This window comes from Bemisia tabaci, chromosome 10, assembly GCF_918797505.1.
Source record: "Bemisia tabaci chromosome 10, PGI_BMITA_v3".
Lineage (NCBI taxonomy): Eukaryota > Metazoa > Arthropoda > Insecta > Hemiptera > Aleyrodidae > Bemisia > Bemisia tabaci.
The window spans coordinates 27,331,553-27,356,203 of NC_092802.1; the positions used below are offsets into that span (position 1 = coordinate 27,331,553).

A 24,651-nucleotide genomic window follows, 5' to 3' on the forward strand; every position below is an offset into this window, starting at 1 on the left:
GCAGAGAGAGGCGAGTGGCGGGCTTTCAACATGAGGCGCCAGGACCAAGGTGCCAGGGTTGTCGAAGCGCTGGAGCGAAAATCAAGCTTTCAGAGGAAGTTTTGAGCCTCTACTCATGTATCTGGCCTTTTTTGGTGCAAAAATCGCCAACTATGAATAATTTATATGATTGTAAAATCGTAAAGATGGAGGTTCCAAACTTTACGCGAGCGATCGAAATAATAGTTCGTCCAAAATTTGAGCTGGATTACGCGGTAACCTTGATGAAATTTCAAAAAAGCGCAGATGTGCAAGTTCCTCCGCAGCGCTCTCGGTCTTTTCTGAGTGTTTTTACTTTTTTTTAAAGGTAATTCTAAAAACGAGAACAGAGTTTCTTCTTCAACGATTACTGAAATTTATCGTCACGAACAGTTTCTAACATGGGTGAAGTAGATTTCTTCTGCAACTTAATTGGTTGTAGAAAGCCGTTGTTCACGTCCGCATGGGTAACAAAGTGCTCTCATATTTTTTGCGAAGAGCATGGTAATGTGATCTCTCAAAATCAAGTTTGTCCCGCTTGCAATGAAAGTCTTCTGGGAAATCACGATGCAACTATTCAGAACTTAAATCCTCCTGACATTTTCAGATCGGTGTGTATTATTTTCATTCTCTGTTTTTGTAAAACCAGGCAGTTACAGGTATATTTAGGGCTTTGGCCAGTTACGAGCCCCCTTCCCCCTCCGCCATGATCTCAACAAACCGAGATGCAAAGATACCTACATAAAAAGTCGGACGAATAAGTAACCCAAACGGTGTCTAAAGGAGCCTGGGTACACACTTCAAGCACATGATCACACATTGAAATCAAAAGAGTCCATCCTGCGCTAATATTGATTGACATTTTTTGACCGAGGGAGAAGGGGGTTCGAAGTTAAAATATTACATAAGGAGTCTTATTAACCTGACGTAAGTCTAAGCTGATCCTCTAAAACTTAAAATTGATGCCTTGGTATGCAGCTGCTCAGACCCAAGGCCCAGCCAGTAGACCCCTGCTGTGGAGAATAGATGAGCCCTAGCTAGCTCCCCCCCCCCCCCTCTCCGCAAAATGTTTAAGGTACAATTATTGTGGTAATGGTTTCCAATTGTTTTACATGCTACTCTCAGAGTACTTACCTTTTCTCAACCTTTTTTCAATTGTATGACGGATTAGGGAGAATGATTAGCTGCTTGCATAATTATATCACTTGATACCTACTTAATATGGCATCAGAGACTAAAAATAAAGAGTGGCTATAGTCAACCATCATATCCATAAACATGCCATAAGCTATGAAATCATTCTCCCTCATATAACTGCATGTAGGTTTATCATTCAATGATCGTTCTTACTTTTAGATGGTACTTACTGGGCTGAGACCTGACGTAATAGTTGACATCATCGCACGATCAATGGCATTTCGTACCTACCAAATGGCGCAAGAAAGAGCTTACTACGACTCAACAATTCAAACCCTAGAGACACAGATGAATAAACTTGAAGCAGCACATAAATCAGAGATCACGAAGATGGAGAATGAAATGGCAGTTTTGAACAAAAGGCAGCAACGTAAGTTAATAAGTTTATGTATAAGACAAAAATTTTCCTTATTTCAATCTAAAGGACTCTCAAATGGATTGAAAAAATAATTTTGATTGTAGCGATTAATGGTTCGAATAAATGATCAATAATGATGGAATCCATAAATAGTAAATATAATTTTCCTTGGTACCTACTTTTCAGATTCAACAAACAACAATTTTTAGGTTGGCAGATTAATGATACCATTGACTACTATAATTTTTTGCTGCAATAATAAATTGTTCTCTGTTTACTTTTCCCAGAACTTCTGACAGAATTGGAGACTCAAAAATTTAGAGTTCAGGAGCTTGAAAGGATCCTGAATGAAAAAAATCGCCAGATTCAGACAATGCAGGTAATGTATTATAAGCCATACTTACTTACGAATAATTGGCTTGAAAATTATTTATTTTTCATTCATTGCAGGATTATTTTAATAATAATAAGTCCTTTCCATTTCCTTGAATTATTTTGCTCTTTTCTGTGTTCAAAATTTCCAAACTCCCTGATTGTCTCGTAACTCTGGACAAAACTTCTGGTTACATTTTTTTCTTTTAACTCTATGCTGACTATTTTGCCTGACTGCTTTGGATAAAATTTCCACCTCCAAAGATTAAATTAAGGAAAAAAACACCCGAAGATTGTTGTGCCCCCAAAGGGAACTGGCTGAAGTTGCGGAGCCAAACTTGCTGCTTGTGAAATTCAGCAAATTTTTCAATAAATTCCCTGACTTTCCAAGTTTTCCATACTGCCAGAAATTCAGTCTTCGTTCTAAATTTGAGACTATTGAATGAATGATCTACTGTGCTGTTTTTTTGATAAATTTAATTTTTATCTTAATCTCCCTTAACAAAAAAATTGATTTCTTGTATTCTGGCAACTTGTTTTTGAAGTTCTGTGGAATCTCAGAAAATCACTGAAACCTGCTGATTTACGGTATATAGAGATGTGTAAAAATTCAACTTTTACCTACCTATGAGACTTGATGGAGAAATTCCACAATTAAGTTCAGGGAGTTTGTTACAATCTTTGAAGGATCTTTGAAGTTTCACAAAAATGAGAATGAATTTTTTATTTAAGAGAGTGTACTTGAATTGGGTATCACAAAGTTTTTGATTTTTTTACATCTTCCTCCCCAACTACTTTGCATGCTCATTAAATTAAGAATGCTTCTTAATGAATGGCTTTCAACATTAGGCGCAAGAAATTTTATGCATTTTATACCTTGCAAAACATTTTCTTTTTTAGCTCAACTTATTATTTTAGGATTTAGTGAGATTCTCATTCAATATTTTAAAAGAGGTCTTGGTTTTTGGGCTTCACTCTTCATCTATTTGACCTTGCTTGAAAGTAAATTGTATGAAAAGTAAAATTTGGGTTTCAAATTTGAAATAGTCATAGAAAGAGGTCAATTGCCCAGATCAATTTATTGTGCTGACTCATTGGGGGCAACCTCTGGCAATTTTTGAATATTTCATATTATTGCTGAGAATTTCATTTCTAGAATTTTCATTTTCTGTACCAACGAATTGCAGCAGTGTCTTTTTCTGAAAATAGTTAAGATAAATTGATGAATTCTTCTTTTTCCTTCTACTAGATGAAATATGAGTCTTTACGATGTAATGCGTCCTTCCAGCACTTTCAAAGTCAAGATTCATCTTCACAGCAACCTCCTCCGCGATCATTTGGTCAAAGACTAATTCCTCCAGCACAACCCAAACCCACAGCAAAAACTTACATGACACAGGATTGTTTTCTGCAGGGACTCAGTCAAGGCTACAGGAATCAACCTACTAATTGTAACGAAGCGAGAGAAAAGGTTACGATACAGGATAGTTTTCTGCAGGGACTCAGTCAAAACTACAGGAATCAACCTCCTAATTGTAATGAAACAAGAGAGAAGGCTAATGAGACATGTGAGTGAATTATAATTTTTTCAATTCATCTCATTATTACCAAATTTCTTATTGTCTTTGAGACAGAAAGTGGAATTTAGAGACCCAGTGAAAAAAAATAATTATTTTATGTAACATTGATAGGAGAAACAGTGACACTGCACAGCCGGAGTGAACAATCTGAAACTTTGACGTGCTTAGTTGTCTTCACTAATATTTGGAGAAGAATTTGATGGAGAAATAATTTCTGCGCTGCTACATACTAATTTCGATTGATAGATTTTCCGATTATGACAGATTTGATCAGATGAAAAAATATCAATGGCTAAATGCAAAAAAGGGTATCTCAATAGCACTGTTTAAAAATCTTCAACTAGGTTTTATTTTCGTCAGGGAAAACTGATCGAAATGTGCAATTAGGTGTGATTTTTCTGGAATGAGAGGAGAAAAATTCATTTACCTCATTACATGCAATATAGCTTGCAATGTTCTGAGCTTGTTATCTTGTTCTTGATGCCAGGTAAAGGCTGAAAAATTTTCTTTCACACACGGAATCTCTGCTGGGAAATAACTCAATCCGTTTCAAATAGTTACGATTCATTGGCTGTGGGTTACAGATATCCATGATTAAGTTAATTTTTTGCACGAGGACATAAGTCTATTGCAATTTTTTAAAATTGCCAGAGATAGTTCATTATTGAACAATTGTCAAATGGGCCAAGATAGACAATTGTCTAATGGGTGGGCAACTGAGCAAATTTTCTGGGGAATAAAAGTAAGATTTTCCTCTTAAAACCAACTAAATTCAATAAAATGTTCAAGTACAAATTCTCAGTGGCTTACCCTTACAAAAATGCACCATCTGTGGGAATTTTTTGATAGATTTGCGCCTTTATGAAAAACATTGATTCAACGATCTTTTGGCTTGTAATAGTTATCTCGCTACGTTTATAACATTGCCAGCTTCCATAAATATTCGATCATAATTTATATGTTAATAGGATTGAAAAAGCATAGAACAACCATTTAATGATATGTGTAACATATATTTCAATAAAAACAATTTGTTTCAGGTTTCATGCTTAACAACTTCAGGACCAAACCTAGAATATCTCCGAGTTTTCCTTTTTTTCGAAGTGATAAAAGTTAGTCTTTTTTTTCTTCACAAAAATCAACACCTGTACAAGAATTTTGTTACTTAATTGGTAGAAATCACATAAATGAATTGTAAGAATGTCTCCATAAGATAAAGGATGAGATTATCTTACATTATTATTCAAAAAAATTTAAAATAACACCAATCAGTCTGTTTACTTCACAAATATATTGTCTTATCCTCAAAAGTCTTGCACACTTCATTCACATTTTATAGGTTTTTTGAAAAAGAATGATACAGACATGAAAAATATGCTTAATTTCTGGGAAAAGTTTGAGTGCTGACTACATATTTAGTTAGTAATTTTGTTGGTTGCTCCTTAAAATTCCATATGCCGACTTTGTAGAGTTTTCAAAATTTTGAGGTGAAAGGAATGTTATCTGGAATGGTTAAAATTTATTTTATTAAAGGGAAAAAACCCAACCATATACTTAAACAAAGGCATACATACAGGTATACATTTCATCATAACCAAGCGAGTTTCCAAAGTATCAAATTTTTTTTGGTACAGCCTCACAGAAAATTTAAAAAAAAATTACTCAATATATTTTGATGAAAAATGATGAAGAAAAATACTTCTTACTTGCCTTGGACTGTGAGCATTTCACTGACCGGTTATTTTGAGAGACAAAGTAGTGGTGAAGTCAGAGCAAGACTACATTATCTTGTTTGAAAAGATAGGAAAAGCTTAAGAACAAGCTGGCCTGCCATTCCTATAATTAACTAATTGTGAGTGGAATTCGATGCCAACATAAGCTATCGATAGATTTTCTTTTAAAATCAGCCACAGAATTACAGAAAGTAAACAATGGAACTACAATGAGAAGCTAAATTTTCAGATCTATTTTTGCAATAACATGAAACCAATAAATCTATTCCTTTAGAATTGAGCCGATATTTTTCTTGAGGGCCAAAGCGCCAAAATCCACATTTCGGGAAAAACAGAAAAAAGTGAACCATTTGGCATGAGTTGAATCTTTTAAACCCAGTTCTAAAATATGAATTCTTTCGACACATATGCTCAAAAGATTGAGGCTCTCAAGAAAAATATCAGTTCCATTGTCAAAGGGATAGGAAACAACCTTCAAAGGAACAGTTAAGAATAATAAGTACACTTGAATTATTAATAAACAAGATAAAAATGCTCGAGTCAGACCATTTACGATGGTCCACAGAAATCATGATAACTTTAGACAGAAATTTGTAAAACAATTAATTAGTTAGGAAATTAAGTTATGGCATGAATAACATCTAGATTGCTGCTTCAGCTGCAGTTTTCTACACATAATTTTCTCGGTGTTTGTTCAGAAGTAAACTGGAAGAATCAAAGAAAAAAGGAAAAATATGGAAAAAGAAAATTTTCTTGTTTAAACTGAAAGCTCTCTCTGAAACAAAAATCATTCTACGTTTGATAAAGAAACAAAAAATTCTAAATGACCAAAAATCTTAATTGATTTTTCGTGAAATACTGTTCAATAATACAGAGATAAAAAGGAAAAAAATCAACGAAAAAAAGAGAAAAGAGGACAGCACTAAACACTAAATTGCAGACCTTGAACTAACTTAGATACGAAACTTAACGAGAAGTCTTTGGACTCAAAATTTGTCGACAATAACCAGAAGACCATCAAAATTAGAGATTTAAGCTCTTAAATATATTGGGCACTAGCAATGACTAACAAATTTCCAAAAATAAGAGCTCATGTTTTTTTTTTTAAAAAAAAATAATATAATAATAATCACAGTATCTGACCAGTGACTCAAAAACTTGTAGATGATCTTAGTAAGTACATGGGTGAGGAATGAAGATTTCCAAAGACACTTCAAATCGTTTTATATGCGGTTAGCAATTACAGATGTATTCAAAAGTATGAACCAAAATTTCCAGTACTGGTTACTTAAAGTTCAGATGAAAAAATCCAAACGAAGAAAGTTTTTGGTCAGTTTTTACCATTGATCAATAATAGTTATCGGATCAAATGTTACAAGATAATCAAGAGCTGTGTTCAAAGCTATTGATCTAAAATAGATGCGAAATTAAAAATAATTGCCTACTTCTGCCCTGCAACCAGTGCTTATAATAGGTGTCGTTTATTCTATAAAAGTTAAAATCCCTTGTAGGGATGTATGCCATGATCGATTACCCATTTTTTTTATTGCATTATACTCGTTTATAGGTGCATATCAAAAGTCATTATAGCGCCCATCATTCTATGAGCCCCCGTTTTTGCACAATCCGCGGTTGAACTTTCGATAATTCTTTGAATAAGTGAAGGTGATGCGGCAATAAAGAGTCAAAGAGATCCCTCATTTCAGCGCTTGAGTACGGGTCCGCCAGCTGGGTGTGAACAAGATAGACATGAAAATCCCAGCGCAATTAGATACAGCAAGATCTGCGGCCACTACCACTGTTGAATCAAATAACAACATTTGCTGCGAGCAAGCAACGGTCTTATCTTGGATTCCACACACTTTTTCTCTTCAGTGTCCATATCAGTTTCTATCTCTCTCCAACTCTCATCCTTAACATACAGACACATGCTGCATTTTCCCTTGGTTACTGCCAGCCTGTCCTGGAAATGATCAAAACTTCAATTGCGAATCGTGCGAAAACGATGGCCCATCGAAAGTTGGCACAATCCTGAAATTTGATTAGCATCACTAGAGGAGTTGAATGCAATAAAAAAATGGGAAATTGATCAAGGTACACATTCCCACAGGAAGTTCACAGGGTCTTTTGCTTTTAAGATCAAAACTTTAAGAAGCAAATATTCTGCAAATATTAAGGGAAATTACATTTCTAGGAGATACAAAAATTAATTTTAATCAATTTCATCACCAGGAATTTTTTTTAAAATCATTATAAATTTTTTTAACCATCATGAAGTTTTTAAAATTTAGAACAGAAATGAGCCGGAGAAAATGGTAAAAACATGAGCAAGTAAAGATTCATTCTTATTATTTTCCTCAGGTCAACATTATTAGCCTGTAAATGTTGCTAACAATATTATGTAGTCTATTGCAAAACAGAGCATGCCTCCTGAAAATCCATTCAAGTGTTTTGCAAAACTGCCGATACCTCCTTTAAAACTGTATTAATCACAAATGCCCTTCCCAGGAACCAGTGACTTGCTAAAATTATCCTCGATTCTTTGATAGAGAGAATTATTGGAATGATCAAAACTAATTTTAAAGATGTATAAAATTTCAAACCATCAGATTAGATCAAATATTTTCAGAGTGTGTATTTTTCAGTAACTTCCGAATGGAATCTCTTTGTGTGAAAATGAAAAAAAAAAGTGCAAAGTAGGGACTGCAATCAGGGTAATGACCCTACTGCACTTGAATTTTTAATGACTTTTATTCCCAAGGTAATAAACTAGAGGAGTAAAGTACCTAAACTCAGGGATCTGTAAGATAGAAAGAGATTAGTTTTCTTTGGGTGGGCAATTATCAGAAGTTTACTAATGCACACAGAGGAATCATGCATGGATTTTTTCTCGAACGAGAGACAAATTAAAATATAAAATTAATTAGAGTAAATAATGATAAAAAAATTACAATGAAAAACCATACACCAGCAGACACTTGTTCTAAGAACTGACGATGAGTATTTTTCATTAAAAACTGAAGACACTTATGGAAATTCAAATTAAAACACCACCTCAGATGCAAATGAAAAATTATATGCAAAAAGGTCTACAAAAAATAAATTAAAGCATTTTTGACCGCCCATAGGTAAATGGGCCTTAGTTAACAAAGACTCCTTGTTGAGTTATTTATAGCAGGCTGTAGAAGTGTATATTACACAAATTAAGCGGAAAAAAGCTCGAAAATGCCAAAACAAATCACAGCTACAATTTCATGAAATTGTCAATTTAGAAAGTGTAATTTTGAGAGAGAGTTATTTGAAATTCTAATTTGCCATGTATGAGGCAAAAAATTGCAGGATTATGATAATACTTTGTGTTTGCTATAGGCACAAAATTGACCTAACCAAGTCGCAACTTGGCCCATCGGCCACTTGAGGGAGTTCACCATAAAAATCTCAAAATCTGATTTGTCGACCCAACTCTACAAAAATTACTCCGCACAAGATTTTGCCTCTGTGAACTAAACTCCTATTTCCTATTGGTAGTCAAAATTATGAAAATAAGGACAAGGAAATAATAGAAACTGCATGAACTAAATGCAGTATGTACCTCAAAAAAATATCGTGAAATTCAACAGAAAGAGCAAAAAATACATGATGAAGAAGTGTAATGATGTTTCAGTTTCTTGGTTGCTACTTATAAAACAATGAGAGGGGATTTAATAAGTCACAGACTCCAAAACACAAATTAAAAAAGTTTTAGTCCTCAGAATCCTTCGAGAATCAATCAAACTGCACCAGTGCTAGATACTTCCGAGAAAGCTTTTTTCGTATAGTTGCTGTTAAAATAGGTACGATAAACTATCATGATAGGTATTGCACTTAATCACCTTAAATTAAAACTGTAAAGTTAATGATATCACAAACGAGGCTCATCAGAGTATACATAATTCTTTGCATAGAATCACATAAATGTCATCAATGTCACATGAGCTATGAAATTGATAGTCATGCTGTCATGCTGACCAAATTGCATCTAAATGGCATTATTATTCGGAAAAGGAGACTTTGAATAGCAGGAAATTTAGAAAAACAACCCTGGTTAAAAATTTATCTGCCTAGACAAATTTTTTAAATTTTTGGTCCAACACACGTATCTTTGAAAATTTACTTAAACATAAATAACCAACATATTCCTTTGCGTTCACAAGTTTTCAGCACATTAGTTTTAAAGATTTTGTAGAATCATTGGTGCTGCAGCTAAATAAAAATTCTTGGAATTTTGAATACTTGGGGTGGTTTTTAATGCATCCTATGTGTATATCAGAAAAATAGATTGTTCCTGAATAAATGCGTCAGTTGGAAAATTTTTTCATCTCCAAAAAATTTTAGGGATTGAGATTATTTTCATCAAACAATTCCTGAGCTGTGAAATAACACAGTCAATTCTGCTGCCTCCTCAAAAAAATGGTGGTGTCTACAATGACTACTTACATATCTTTTCGGTGTCAGAAGAGTATAGAGAATGGTGCAAAAACGGACCCATTACTTACTTTTCCCTGGACCTAGTACATACTTTCACCTCAATGGGTCTGGTCTGTTGCATGCGTCACAGAAATATACCTCAAAGATGCTCAGAGCTCCAGGCCACATATTCTTTGTAAGGCTCGCTTTCTTAGTATTTCTATAAAATCAACCCTCAACAGGGGCTACTCTTTTTGCCTGTAAACTGACATCGCTGGAAGGTATGCTTTTGTCAATCGGAATTGAGCTATCAACTTGAATTTAAAAACTGTGTGGTGTTTTCGTGCCCTCCACTTTAAAGTCAGCTTGTCATAAGCAGCTTAAGTGAAGTCTTATAGCATTTTAGACATGAGGCTGCAATTTTGTCTTTTGCTCATATTTTCTGTGGCCATCTTTTTAAAGTTAAGTTTTCAGTTTTTAAATCCAAAATGAAAGTACTCAAATATGAAACCAGTGATTGCAGCTAATAGTTTTAAATGGGCGATCTCTTCAGAGAAATGAGTTAATTGCCTTTGAAATCATTAGAGATGGCAATAAATTAGCAAAATATTGCACATGTTTACTACTCATCGTTTTATTGTTCAACTATTGTATGCCTAAAATAATCTTTTGAAAAATGGAGCCAGAGACTAAAAAAGCAGAACTGTGATGTCACTGGCGGCTGAAAATTGAGGTGCTTGGAGGTCAAAGTGTGTTAGTGCAGTTTTTGCTATTTCGAGAAATATGCGTTTAAAGTTTCAAAATTTCATGAAATATGTGTTTAAAGTTTCCAAATTTCATGGAGCCTTATGGCGGACAGAAAATTCAAGTTCACATTTTGATGCTTGGAAATTGGAATTTGGGAGTGAATTTTTCACAGAATATATTTAAAGACTAGTATTAGTTGAAATCATTAATACCTCAATTGTTAAAAAAACTGCACTTATTTGCCTTTTTCTTCAAGAACCTCAATTCGTCTTGATTTTTTCCGATTTCTACCAGCTCATTTTACAACAGCTTTACCTAGATATTTCAAGATCTGCAATTTACGCAGAGTAAAGTTTGTGAAGTTATGACTGATTAGAGGTATTGGCAATACGCTTAGATGACACTCTATTAAACAGCTTACGAAAAGAGGAAGTCCACTTGGACCCGCGGTGAAAAGATTTGTCTTGAAGCCCCGAGTCGCACAGCTCAGAGGAAAAACCCGAATCAGAGGAGAATGCGTGCGGCGCAGAGGAAGTGGTGGAGGCTCGACAATCTTCATGTCCTTCGCCTTCACAGTCAGATGACAAGGAACAGTCGTCTATATAAGATAGGTGCATGGCTGCTTGAGCTAAAGAGGTAGGGTTAATAGAACACTGCGACAGTCGCTCTGCGACTTGAGCGCTGAAATCTGGCTCCGTTGCTGGCGTTGCTGCTATAGGCTTGTGAGTCCATTTGCGTAAGTCTTGGAATGGGAAACAGCTTTTGACTGCTTTGGAATCCTTGTCACTGTAGAGAAAATTTAAGGCATATAATAATAAAGAGACAATTTAATAATAAAATATAACAATATATAAAATATAATAAATAATAAATAACAAATAATAAAGAGACAAAGATCATTTCTAGCTTCTGAATAGATTTATTCAACTTAAGCATTCTTATACTTCCTTGTGTACACTAACTATACAACTATGGGCAATGATCATGGTTGTCTCTTCAGCAGTTCCTCTTCTTAAAGAAATTGAAAAGGTTTGCTTTATGACTGAGGGAGGCTTTCACCTTAGAATCAGAATTAGAACAATTTTAAAGAACTTCAAGTTAACAAGCTCGTTTGAATTTTCTGGTCCTTTTTTTAAAGGGATCTACCTATTTGAATCGTTCAAAGTGTAGGCGAAGATTTGCCATTTGAAAATAATTTCATCAAAGAAAGATGTCATGGTTTCTGCAAATTATGGGTAGATCAGTGGCTACCTCAAAGTTGGTACGAAAAAAAAATTCCATTTATATTCTTTTTTCCTCCTGGCTGAGCATTGATATCCTGAAGAAGGATTCACTTTTAACCATATTTTGGATTAAGAGATAACAAAGTCTCTCAAGTCACATTAAGAAAAATAGTAAACATTTGGAATATTTCAGACTTTTTTCAAAAATTTCGAATTGAATTTTGGGTTGAGAAACTCTTTAAAGTTTCCTCATAGGATCATGCAAAAATTTGAAAGGGATGAATTTTTTCGGCATATATTTCATTTTGCGATACTTAAGTATCAGTTGTTGTCCCTTTTTTCCATAAATTTTACCATTAAGTTTTCTTGAAATTCTAGTTGTTGTTACAACAACAATTGACATTGTTGGCATTTTGAAGTTACAATTAAAAGATGTGGTGAAGATAGATTTTAGATAGGATATTAAACACTTACTCAACGTAGGCTGCATATTCTCCAAAAGTAGCTCTAGTATAGGCACAAACAGAACATTTCCTCCGGCGGCATGACGCCAAGTGCTTCATCCCTTTTTTCAGCTGAGAATTCAAAGTTGCAGATTGTTTAGCCATAATTTTCAATTCATGAACCTGTGAGGAGCAAAACAAATTTACTTTTAAATTGAAAACAAAAATAACAATTTTGCCCTTAAAATTGGAGCTTGCATGACACATGGACATTGGCGTCAGGCGCCAATGCCTTACGGCATTCTTAATTTTGGGATAATGCTACGTGCCGGCACCTGAAAGATGGGTGTACATGGGACTGTGAAATGATAAATATTTCTGTCAACAAGATATCATTTTCAAACTCTACGAAACATCTGAAAAACATATTTTCTAGTTAAATTAAAAACTGTCAAGTGATTCCTGACTCCGATTCCAAGATTTTTCGATTGAAAAAAGACTTTTTAGTTAGATCTTTGCTCATTATTGTTACAGAATATTCAGAATCTGGTATTTTTTCATAACAGTAGTTGGAAACTGAGTTATGTCAAGCCTACTTACAAGACAAGTTCTCAAGTAGTAATTACAGCTCTATAATTATTCCAAATGTCTTCAAAAATGCTACATTTATGGTTTTTAAGAAGTTCGCTCCTCTGATAAATCCTTACATCATTAATGGGGAGCATTTATATAGGTTTGTTCCCAAAAAAGGAACCGCAACTTTTCTTAATTCTTCACTTCAAAATTTAGTTTACACTTTTACAGATGATAAAAGTTAGCCTTAATATTTTTCTTCAGATAGATAAACTCAAGTTATTACTGATTTGTTGATCTGATCAAAAAAGGCCCCAAATTCTAAAATTTTAGGGCCCCAAGACACCCAAAATTCCAGTCTTAGGGCTTCTATAAGTTTGTCTTTAAGAATCCGAAGACCCCTGGAGGATCAAGAATTTAGGAAAAATCGCCCAGGGAGCCCAGGCTGCCACAGTAACCCAGCAATCCAGCTAATCCGGCCCTGATTGATATGATATCATCTCATAGCTTACCTCTGCCTCTAATCCTTTAGCACTTTCACACCGACTCAAGGGTTTAGGATTGCGATACTGGATGGGCACTTTTCTCTCTAGACATTGCAAGGCCTCTTTCAATCGAGAATTCTGCAACAAGGTTAGGTATTAAATTATTGTTTGAAAATCTGATACATCTATATATTTAATATCCTATCTCATATAATTTCACTGCTGATGAGGGACAAATTTACTGTGCGAAACATATTGATGCCTCAACTCGGAGACCGCATACCTAGGAATGTCCGTTTCCCATGTTGCAGATTTCTTGTGATACTTCACTTTATCAACTGGAAACTGCAATTCTTGAGGATTTGAGTGTTTTTTCTTCTCTATTTAAAGAATATCATGTGAACATTTTGAGCGAGTTTCATTTTCTTAAGCTTCGAGAAAATAAAAAAGGAACGGAGATTTCAATAATACGCCACAATTGAGATACATGGATTCCAACTTTAGCCATTGATTAGTTTTTAAAAGACACAATAAAGAGTAAAAAAAGGGTGAAATAGTGGCATCTGTCTGTTGAATTGACAGACTTTATTGCATTTGATTTTTCATTCTTGAGATGTGGAACTAGCTGCGGGGGCAGCTACCTCAATATGTTTGGGTAAAATTTACTTGGATATCCTGTAGTCATCATTGGTTCTCACCCCCTTGGAAAAGCTAGACTCACTTTTTCTTAGGTAAAATTCGAAGAATTTACCTCTTTTTCTAAACAGTCTTTTTCAGCTACAATTGCGGTCACTTGTCGAACTACATCATTTCTGGCAACCTCCAACTTCCGCCTTGTCACCTCAGAGGCTTCTGCTTGTAATTTTAACTGAAATCAAAAAGAAAAAATTCAATTAACCAACGACACTTTTTTTACAATTTTCAATAAGAGCAGATGACAGATCTTTAGAATTTGCGGTAGAAAAGCACCTCCAATCCACTGCATGTGTGCTTAGGAAAGCTTAAAAGAACCTAATTTCAATAGTGAAATGAAAGAAATTCAATAGCTTCTATTGAAAAATTCTATGAATCATCGCGTGACTAAAAAACGGCGAAGTTGCAATGGACAAAGAATAGGTAATAGACTACGTAACTGCAACCCACGAGGGACCCGATAGTTAGTCCATCATTTTCTCCCTTAGTCTATAAGAACCACCCATTTCAACCAATAGGATAGCCTGGATAGCTCCATACTCCCTATGCCTTTTTTGTCTATAGCTTTGTCTATCAATTTTAATAATCGGCCCGTAGGACTATTTCCGGACTTTCCGGAAATTCCGGAGTAGTAGACACCTTGCAATAAGAGTGGCTCCTAATTGCAAGATGGAGTCGAAAAGTTGTCGTTTCCCATTTCCACGCGGTGAAAGTGATCCGAAACAATGACAGTCTCAACTCCGCGAACAGGCGAACTTTTCACGTGAACGAGGAACCGGAAAGCGGTCTCATTGCGCGGTCATAAAACGCGAAATAGGGTCCTCGGACAGGATGCGGCGCCGCACGGTGGACCGAGTCAACGGGAGACGTCGGACAGAATTTGGAACCTTTAGCTCATAACTTCGTTCATTAAAAACTTAGGTAATTTTAAAAGTGGTTCCTGTGGTTTTCTCGAGAAAGTTTCTTCTGGAAGCACCCCTTAAAAGAGCTTGATGAAAAAACGGCTTTCCCCCCCCCCTTTTCCCGGAATTTCTTCAAACTTTCATTGTTAAAAATCAATGATTTACTCTGAGTGGATAGCCGGCGTGAAGAAAAAATCAAGCGCGAATTTCGCGCCGTACTCTGAGAGAATAGATCAGAGCGTATAATATCACCAACGACGGACGAATTAGTTGAGGTACCTCAAGTAGCGTGAATTGAGGGCCTCCTGATACGAGCGCCGTATGGCAAAGTGGATAAATGAATAAAAGTGGGAAAAAACCAAGAAGCACGCAATCTTTAGTTTTAACCCATTTGTACATCGATCTTTTAGAGTCAAATACGTGAATATTTTTAAAACGTGACAAATATTTGTAAAACCTATATAGTATTTGTAAGCGACATTAATCGCAATGAGCCGCAGTTGTATCGAAAGAAACTGCAAAAATGAATACAAGAGGGAAAAAAACCAAGAAGCACACGATCTTTTGTTTTAACCCAATTGTACATCGATCTTTTAGAGTCAAATGCGTCAAATTTTGAGCGTTTGGTTGCGCGTACACCTCGCTGCAGCACAATAAAAGCACAAAATTTAAAAGAAAAAATTAAAGTGCTTTGGAAATCATTAAATTTGACAAGGAACCACCAATAGTTAAAAAACACACATTATATTATTATTCTCCTTTGATAAATTGATACATATTTTTCCCCATCAATTTAAATGAGAATAATCAATGTTGAGTGTGCAAACATTCCAAAATTATGAGTTAAAAAATGCTATACGAGTATAAACATTAAAGCCTAACAGAGCGGAGCGGCACGGAGTGCTGCCAGCGCGAGAGGCTCACTGGCGCCTACAAACCTAAGTGGATACTTCACGCACTGCACAATGCTTGAAGTATCCACTTAGGTTTGTAGGCGCCAATGCGCGAGTCGCGCTGGCCGCCCGCCCGCCGCCGTGCGGCAGTGCCGAAGTAACTATTTCACAACAGAGGTGTTGCACAGTATTATACGAAATTGAACGTATTAAGAATGACAGGCATCCTATAATAGTACAGATCTTTCCCCGCAAAATAAATCAAGATATTTATCGTACACAGGAAAAATCTAAGAGCCTTTAGCTGAGGCAAATATAGAGGTTTATCCGGCTCGGGTACAACAAGGTGGGATTTTCTTGAAAGATAATTAGGTCCTGTTACACCAAAGAGGTGTAGAGAGTTTTAGTGAATTTTGTCTCATGGAATTGACGCTCCCCCATTTTTACCAAAACTCTCAACTATATATTATTCTCCGTTGGACCAAACAGACAAAACAAAAAAACGAGCAAACCCTCATTCTTCCAAGACATTATACATTTTCATCCAAAAACGTCGTGAGTAATTGTCGTTTGTATTTACATGCGGGCCAATCAACTTTGGGTCTCAACTGGACCAAAACTCCCGTGCCGAAAAAACGCATGGACGTAAATTACTGGAAAAAACAGTTGCGCGGGCAAAAAATCGTTGACGAAATGTCCTATAACCAACAAAAAAGATATCGAGGTCCGGTTTGGACGAAAAATCGTCTAAAATTGCATACTTTAAAACTGTGAAGGTAAAAATCCCCAAATCACATTTTTAAATGTAACATTATGTGCTTTTTTTTTCAGTTTTTGAGTCTGGAAAATTTCTAATAAACAAAGAATTTACATAGTACTCAGTTTTTTATTTGAACCAAAACCAATTTTTTAAATTGTTCATATTTTTCCGCATCCAACGAGTGGTCCATCAAGCTGGGGAATTATAGGGTTCGAGAGTTATGGACGATTGACGTTTTCGCTTAACGCGCGCCGGCCGATTTTCGCGCGCCAAAATTTGGTTCCAAAGCCGGATTTGGGTGTTAATAAATCAGATGAAATGTTTAAACCGTGCAAAATACAGTAATAGGGATTCTTGAGGGTCGCTGAGTTCGAAAATTAAAGATACTTCCAAAAATTCACTTTTTTTCCGTAGTGCTCCTGGAGATGCCCACCAGGGTGTCTGCTAAAACAGGCTGGCCAAAAATCATTACTGTTACTGTGCTTTTTCAGGACATTCCCAAAAAATTCAGGGCCTCCTCAATAGAAAATTCAGTACTTTTTCAGTGCCTCCATTTGACGAAATTAGAAAAATTTCAAAAATTTGATCTCGATCAAGTTGCAACAAAAATGACAAAAAAATGGAAAAAAATCCGGACTTCTCACGGAACTTCCGCACTTTTTCAGTACTTCCGGAACCCCCTTATAAAATCAGTGCTATTTCCAGACTTTCCGAAATTTCCGGACTTGTAGACACGCTGAACCGTGCAAAATACGTTTACAGGGATTCTTGAGGGTCGCTGAGTTCAAAACTAAAAAATCCGGACTTCTTACGGAACTTCCGCACTTGTTTAGTACTTCCGAAACCCCCTTAAAAAATCAGTACTATTTCCAGACTTTCCGGACTTGTAGACACGCTGAACCGTGCAAAATACGTTTATAAGGATTCTCGAGGGTCGCTGAGTTCAAAACTTACAGACACTTTCAAAAATTCACTTTTTTCCGTAGTGCTACTCGAGAGGCCCACTGAGCGGCCGGCCGGTCGGTCGGTCGTGGAAATGAAAATGGGAAATCCGCGGCGACGTCGTCCGGAAACGGAGTCGAATCGGGCGGAAGTCGTTTTTACAACGCCCGGGGTCGGTGCCGTCTGTTCTGTTATGTTTGGCGCATTCGTTGAACTTTCATAGACGCGCTTTAATTAGAAACGCGGTCAACACAAAAGAGTGCTCCGGCCGCTCGCTAATCCGAGTCCTCCCGACTTCCCGCGTCACCGAATTCCGCGCCCAACGCGGTTACAGTTATCCCCGCCATGACATGACGTCATCACACGTTTTCGCAAACGAGATCTCAGGGATTAAACAGCTGAAAAGAGGGGCGAGGAGGACAGCGGGCCGATTACTGAAATTGATAGACAAAGAAGATAAAAGGGGTACGGAGGAATCCTACTGGTGGATACAGTTATCCCCGCCATGACGTCATCACAAGTTTGCGCAAACGAGATTTCACAGATTAAACAGCTGAAAAGAGGGGCTAGGAGGACAGCGGGCCGATTATTGAAATTGTCAGGGTGTCTAGTTCTTTTCCATTTTGGGAAATCCCGATGAAATCCTGATTTCTGACTGCTAAATTCTGATTTCATAATTTTTCCAAATCCTGATTTTTTGCGGAGAAAAATTAAAATTTCTGCACAAGCGTTTGCGAAAGCATGAAAAATCCGATCGGACGGCCGACTTTTCTCAAATCCTAGTGAAATCGGGATTAAATCCTGATTGACCTCAAATCCTGATGGAATCGGGAAAGTCGGGATAATCCTGATGCTAGACACCCTGCCGATAGACAGAGCTATAAACAAAGAAGATAAAAGGGATCCGGAGGGATCCTATTGGTGGATGCGGGTGGTTGCAATGGACAAAGGAGGTATGTAATAGACTGCTAACGGCAACCCACGAGAGACCCGATAGTAAGTCCATCATTTCCTCCCTTAGACTACAAGAACCGCACCCAAATTAACCAATAGGATCGCTCCATACTCCCTATGTCTTGTTTGTCTATCGCTTTGTCTATCGATTTCAATGATCAGCCCGCAGGGCGAATAAGCAACGTCGGATCCAGACTGGGATGGATGGTAGGATGGGGGCATTATCTGATGGTGAGTGGGGGGTCTGGGGGCACCCCTCAAAGGAGGAGGGTTTCGGGGGCCACTTCCGAAAATTTTTAACAAAATAGGCCCTCCCAGATTGAATTTTAAGCAGTTTTAGCATACAATTTCTGCATTATTTGACATTTGAAAATTGACGAATAATACTCTTTCAGTGTGATTTTATTTTAGTACATGGACTATTTTATTAATTCCTGCGGTGTTGAGTAACCTTTCATTAAGCAGTTCTGTCTTGAAACCATTTCAGTAAATTTTTAGGAGCATTTTTTCTTTCCCTTTTCCCTTGTCCTTCTCTTTTTTTCCTTAAGTGGCCCGAGCCCCCACCCCCCCCCCCCTCCGCCACTGCCTGAAATCCACTGGGAGTGTTATGATAGCGACGATTCTTCTTTCTCGGCATTTCTATGAATTTTTCACGTTCATTCAATAATGTTCGCCGAAAAGTTTGAAACGAATAAAACATGAGCAAGGATTTGCGACGTCGCAAAGCGCAAACAGAGATACGAGGTTTCCGACCTAGCCGTCCGTCGACATCACGTCCTCGAACAACCATAAAAGAGGCGCCTTAAAAAAGTGTCTTGATTTTGAACGATAACTATTCGAGCACGACCGTCGAGGGGTTGCATACTTAAAGTTTTGAAGGCGATTTTGGTTCCCGCGTTGGCAAACTATTCCTGATGATCCTTATTGACTTTTGAATAACCTCGTATAATGAAGAACGCCGTATGAACATTCGAAAGTTTCCAAATTTCCCCGAATAAAACATGTATTTTTGAAGGAAATTATGCGTATTTTTCCTTAAAATTTTCCGATATTTTAGTTACAAAACTGTCTGAAAACTTGGAAGAAGAATATTCAGAATTTTCCCAGTAAATTCGTTGGTTATTAAAGGAAATATGGCAACGCTTGAGGGCTCATACGGTGTCTTTTCTTAGCACGACAGCGCTGTAGACTTACGATAATCAACGTAAAAAAGCTGCTGAAGCTGAATTCAAAATATTAAGAGAGCGGGATCCACCATAACAAAACGGAAACTAAAAACTCTCACCGTCTAGACTCAAGTATAAAATCGCGAGTCATTTCTAGTTATCCTCGCTTACCCGACCCCTTTTCTGCCGTGCTGAGGAAAAACGCCGTAAGAACCTTTAAACGTTGCCAAATTTCTTTCGATAAAACACGAATTTTCAGAGAGACCTGTGAATATTTTTTCTCCAATTTTTCAGGGAATTTCATTCACGATCAGATCTAAAGTACCTGAAAATTGCGAGGGAAAATATTCATGACTCTCTCAAAATTCAACATTTTACCGGAGGAAATTTGGCGACTCTCGAATGTTCGTGCGGCGTTTTTCCTTAGCATGGCAGCATTCCCCTTATATTAACGGCGGAATAACGTGAGAACGCGTGACTCCTACCTATAAATCCCAGTCGAGTTGGCACTCGGTAGACGGCACCGATAAAAAGCAATTGGATAAACGCACAGTGTTGAGCGAAGTGGGGGGGGGGGGGGGGGGTATTAATCGCGATGAAGTAAAAGCGCGAAATTATGGGGTTTCGCGGGATATTTCCCGGTGACTCAGTCAAATTAGGGGGAAAGGGGGGCGGTTGGAGCGAGTATACTGCTAGAGAGAGGAATCGCGGCTGAAACTGAGGGCGATATTTGGGGAGGAAGAAGGAGGGCCAGCGGGCTGATTATAGAAATTGATAGACAAAGCGATAGAAAAGAAGACATAGGGAGTATGGAGCGATCCTATTGGTTGAAACGGGTCGTTGCTATAGACTAGGGGGGAAATGATTGACGAACTGTAGGGTCTCTCATGGGTGGCCGTTAGTAAGTCTATCACTTAGCTCCTTTGTCAACTGCAGCCACCTGCTTCCATATGAGAACAAGGGAGGTGATCCCCGGTCATTGTCACTAGAGTCCCTTTATACTGAGAGTCAAGACAATTCGGCTCATGGATGTCACAAACGGGAATAAAGATTACAGAAATTGAACGTTTTTCGTAATCTTTGATCGGCCCATTCTCAAATGCCTTTCTCCGTTCCTCCTCTCATTCCGTTTGTTCCTTGCCGAACCCGTAATTCCCTGGTCCATTCCAGATTATAATCTTTGCAATTGGTGAAAATGTAATCTTTATTCCCATTTGTGACACTGTGGAGGCCTAAAATACGGGAACCAATCGGAAATGGATTCAAATTGTCTTGACTCTCAGTATAAAGGGACTCTAATTGTCACGAGTGAAGATAATTTATATCAGCCAAGTGATATTTTTCCACATGACGTGTATAGGGTGTCTACTAAAACAGGCTGGCCATAAGAATGAGTACTTTTACAATACCTCCTCAACAGGAAAATTCAGTACTTTTTCAGACGAAATTCTAAAAATTTCAAAAATTTGAATTCCTCGCTCAAATCGCGACAAAAATGTCCAAAAAATGAAAAAATTCCGGACCTTCTTGCGGAATTTCCGCACTTTTACAATACTTCCGGACCGCCCTTAATAGAATCAGTACTATTTCCGGACTTCCCGAGTTTTCCGTACTTGTAGACACCCTGCACATATGAGAGAAGGTAATTGCATGAAGAGTTTACCTGTCTGTACGCTTCGTCCCTTTCTTTCTGGAGTCTTTCCTTCCACTCGATGATCTTGTCCTTCTCCTGTTTCAACTGCAACAAATAAAGAGCATCACAAACCCGATTAGAGGGATGTAATTACGATGCAAGGCAACACGATACCGAATCAATAAAGCGGTGAGTGAGAGCTCTCATCAATGCCTAGTGCTAGGCACAGGCGATTTCCACACCTTCATTCTGGAAGGTGTGAGAGTCCGTTTGATATATTATCCGCGCAGAGTGATGTCGTGATACCGAAGGAGTTTCTTTCAAAATCAGGGTGTGTACTAAAACGGGCTGCACTGGAAAAAAACCACATTGGATCTTGAGTCCAGACTCATGAAAACATTGACAAGAAGAAAGACTCTTGATTCGATCAGATTCAAGCTTAAATTAAAAGGAAATCCGCTCAAATTAAGAGGCTTGGTTCTTGATTTAAGCTTAAATCTGATTGAATCAAGAGTATTTTTTCTTGTCGATGTTTTTAAGTGTCTGGACTCGAGAACCAATGTGTTTTTTTTTCCAGTTTGGCCAAAAATCAGTACTTTTGCAGTACTTTTTCAGTACGTTCCCAAGGAATTCAGTGCCTCCTAGAGAGAAAAATTCAGTACTTTTCCAGTACCTCCATTTGACGAAATTCGAAAAATTATAAACCTTTGAATCTCTAGCTCAAATTACGAAAAAAAGACCAAAAAATTGGAAAAAATTCCGGACCTTTGTACGGAATTTTCGCACGTTTTCAGTACTTCCGGAGCGCCCTTAAAAAATCAGTACTATCTCCGGACTTTCTAGAATTCCGAACTTGTAGACACCCGAAAAATGCGTCTGATCTCTTTGAGATGAAATCACCGTGACAGTTAAAACAGAAAAATTCATCTCAACTCTTCAGGACCTATGAGGAAGCCGTAATAATTGAGAAAAAATTGACGTTCTTTTGACAAAACAACGGACAGGGGTGTTATTCCGCCGAGAGTCAACGAGAGCTTTTACTCTTGAGTAAAATGGCGCCATTTTCGGTGGCTTGAGCTATTCCATTGCCGTTAGTCTCTTTATTCTATGGAACGGGCTCACAGGCGTCTGACCGGAAAATTTTATTGAAAAAAGCCTCCAATCTTTGTCAAGTTGCCACTAATCATCCGAAGGACTCCTGGAAATCGATTGGATGATTATAATCCGACAGATTCTGTTTCAATTACATAAAAAGCGCATTATCCATTTTCAGAGAGGCAAGACAGCCGTGAGTGCTATCTTCTGCATGATTTCGTAGTTGCGTTTTGGACACACAACAAACACATTTTCGAGTTAGAAATTGGCATAAGAGGGCGGCACTTTACTTGAAAGCACTGTTTTCATTGGCTTTCTGGAGGAATAATGTCACTTATCGCTGTGTTGTCTGAAACTACATCATTTTTTGCGCAATTGCGGCTTTTTCAAATGCAGAGACAAGAGAGAGACCCTCCACTCGTATCTCAGCTATTTTGGAAGCTTTTACTTTCGGGACATCAACGTTAAACTGTTGACTTACCTGCATGGTTGATGTTTAATAACGTGTTGGCAGTTTCGTCTTGCAAACAAGCCAAAACAAGCCGTAGTTTGGGAAACTTGTTTGGCTCATGACGTCACCCGAAGCTCATCATCCACCATGTAGGTAGATCAACAGCCGAAAAAAGAGTGATGACTGTTGCTCCCTTATAATTGTCCATACGGAAGTGTTGAATCCCCGAAAGTAAAAGCTTCCACCTGTCGCCAAGAGGCCAGTGGAGGGCCTCTCGTCTCGTTTTCATACAATTATTACGATGAACTTCGCTGTTTCAGCTATTTCAGCGATTTCATCTAAGAGAGATTAGACGAATTTTGAAGGAAACTCGATTTTGAAAAGGTGACACTTACTGCTCTCTTCGCTCTCACGGCAGAGCTGTCGCAGTCAGGTATGGTGTCTCTATAGTATCTGATCTCTGCCCGACCATTCCCCCATTCCGGTCATCCTCGCAAGGTAGAGCTAGAGTCCCTTTATACTGAGAGTCAAGACAGCACCCCCTCATGGAGTCACAAACGGGAATAAAGATTACACAAATTGAACGTTTTTCGTAATCTCTGATCGGCCCATTCTCAAATTCCTTCCTCCGTTCCTTCTCTCATTCCGTTCGTTCCTTGCCGAACCCGTAATTCCCTGGTCCATTCCAGATTATAATCTTTGCAATCGGTGAAAATGTAATCTTTATCCCCGGTTGTGACACTGTGAAGGCCTAAAATACGGGAACCAATCAGAAATGGATTCACATCGTCTTGACTCTCAGTATAAAGGGACTCTAGTCTCCAATAACTGATCTCTGCCCGACCATTCCCCCATTCCGGTCATCCTCGCAAAGCAGAGCCTGGATCAAAGCGTGGACCAACCGACCGATGGGGGAACCTAACGGCTCGGTCCACGCGGCCGGACCCCCGAGGACTCGCGGGGGCAAGAGGGGGGGGGGGACAATAACAAAAATACGGATATAATTACGTGTAACATGGTGCAAAAGTGAAAGCGATATTGGGCCGCCGCGCCGAGTCGCGCCGTGTTGGGCATCGCGCCTGCGCAATCGCGTCATCGCGCTTCGCTCGGCCAGCGTTGTCGCGTCCGCGTCGCGACGCCCCCGAAAACCCGGGCGTCCGGCTCCCGAGACCGGACCATCAAACACGGAGAAAAAAACTTCGTGCGTGGGACCCGAAGTTTAGGTCATATGGATCTCTGAAGTTTTCGGATTGAGCATCTGAACACTTTAGGTCTAGCTGTCGAGGTTCGGATCACACATCTGAAACTTCAGTTCATTACATCTGAAGTATTTCAGATGTGAGAACCGAAGTTTTTCGGATGTGAGAACCGACGTTTTTCGGATGTGAAAACCGAAGTACTTCAGATGTAAGAACTGAAGCTTCAGATGTGAGATCCGAACCTCGACAGCTGGACCCTAAGTGTTCAGATGCTCAATCCGAAAACTTCAGAGATCCATATGACCTGAACTTCGGGTCCCACGCACGAAGTTTTTTTCTCCGTGAACAAGGACCGGATTAGCCGGGTTGCTGTATAGGACCCCACGCGGGCCCCCCTAAACTTTTTATTTCTTTTTCAAAATTCCAGATCCGAAAAGGATCCTTGAAGACGGATTTCGAGAGGCTCTAAGCCTGGGTTTTTGGGTGTCGTGAGGCCCTTAATTTTTTGGATTTCATTTGAGCCCCCTCATGGCCGCCCTTCATAACCACCCTGAAAAAAAGTTCGGTCATGTGAACCGAACGTTCACTGTTCCATGCCATCCCAAATATTTGGTTTGTCAAACTGAACGTTTGGTTTGTGTGAATATTCGGCATATATGACCAAACTTTATTCGTCAGTTCCCTTCACCGCACAAGTTCGGTTACCCAAAGGTTCGGTTTGACAAACCGAAAATTCAGGTTTACGAACAGAAGGTTGGGTTTGACAAACCGAAAATACAGTTTGACGA

The 24,651-nt window shown here is 38.2% G+C and overlaps 2 protein-coding genes across 3 annotated transcripts in view; one reads left to right on the top strand and one right to left on the bottom strand.

Annotated features, from left to right (window-relative positions):
- The first annotated feature begins 68 nt into the window (after window positions 1–68).
- Window positions 69–4,700, top strand: LOC109044569 (E3 ubiquitin-protein ligase CCNB1IP1). Its single transcript, XM_019062374.2, has 5 exons — window positions 69–629; window positions 1,375–1,585; window positions 1,861–1,952; window positions 3,195–3,513; window positions 4,566–4,700. Exons 1-5 carry the CDS (start codon window positions 420–422, stop codon window positions 4,640–4,642), a joined length of 909 nt encoding a protein of 302 aa, XP_018917919.2. The 5' UTR covers window positions 69–419; the 3' UTR covers window positions 4,643–4,700.
- Window positions 4,518–24,651, bottom strand: part of LOC109044568 (uncharacterized) — a 145,386-nt gene continuing 125,252 nt past the window's right edge. The window contains exons 4-8 of one of the 2 annotated variants that reach the window (XM_019062372.2): window positions 21,149–21,223; window positions 13,927–14,043; window positions 13,203–13,313; window positions 12,149–12,300; window positions 4,518–11,237 (exon numbers count right to left, since the gene is read on the bottom strand). In XM_019062372.2, coding sequence (XP_018917917.1) covers window positions 10,814–11,237; window positions 12,149–12,300; window positions 13,203–13,313; window positions 13,927–14,043; window positions 21,149–21,223 — 879 coding nt within the window. In that variant the 3' untranslated portion in view covers window positions 4,518–10,813. The remainder of the gene's footprint in view (window positions 11,238–12,148; window positions 12,301–13,202; window positions 13,314–13,926; window positions 14,044–21,148; window positions 21,224–24,651) is intronic. The other variant, XM_019062373.2, reaches the window with a different exon arrangement.

Bases quoted from the DNA above. Each gene is read 5' to 3' on its own strand.
- LOC109044569 (XM_019062374.2), top strand. From the start codon at position 420: ATGGGTGAAGTAGATTTCTTCTGCAACTTAATTGGTTGTAGAAAGCCG. The intron at 630-1,374 runs GTGTGTATTATT...TCTTACTTTTAG, and splicing joins CTCCTGACATTTTCAGATCG to ATGGTACTTACTGGGCTGAG. The intron at 1,953-3,194 runs GTAATGTATTAT...TCCTTCTACTAG, and splicing joins GCCAGATTCAGACAATGCAG to ATGAAATATGAGTCTTTACG.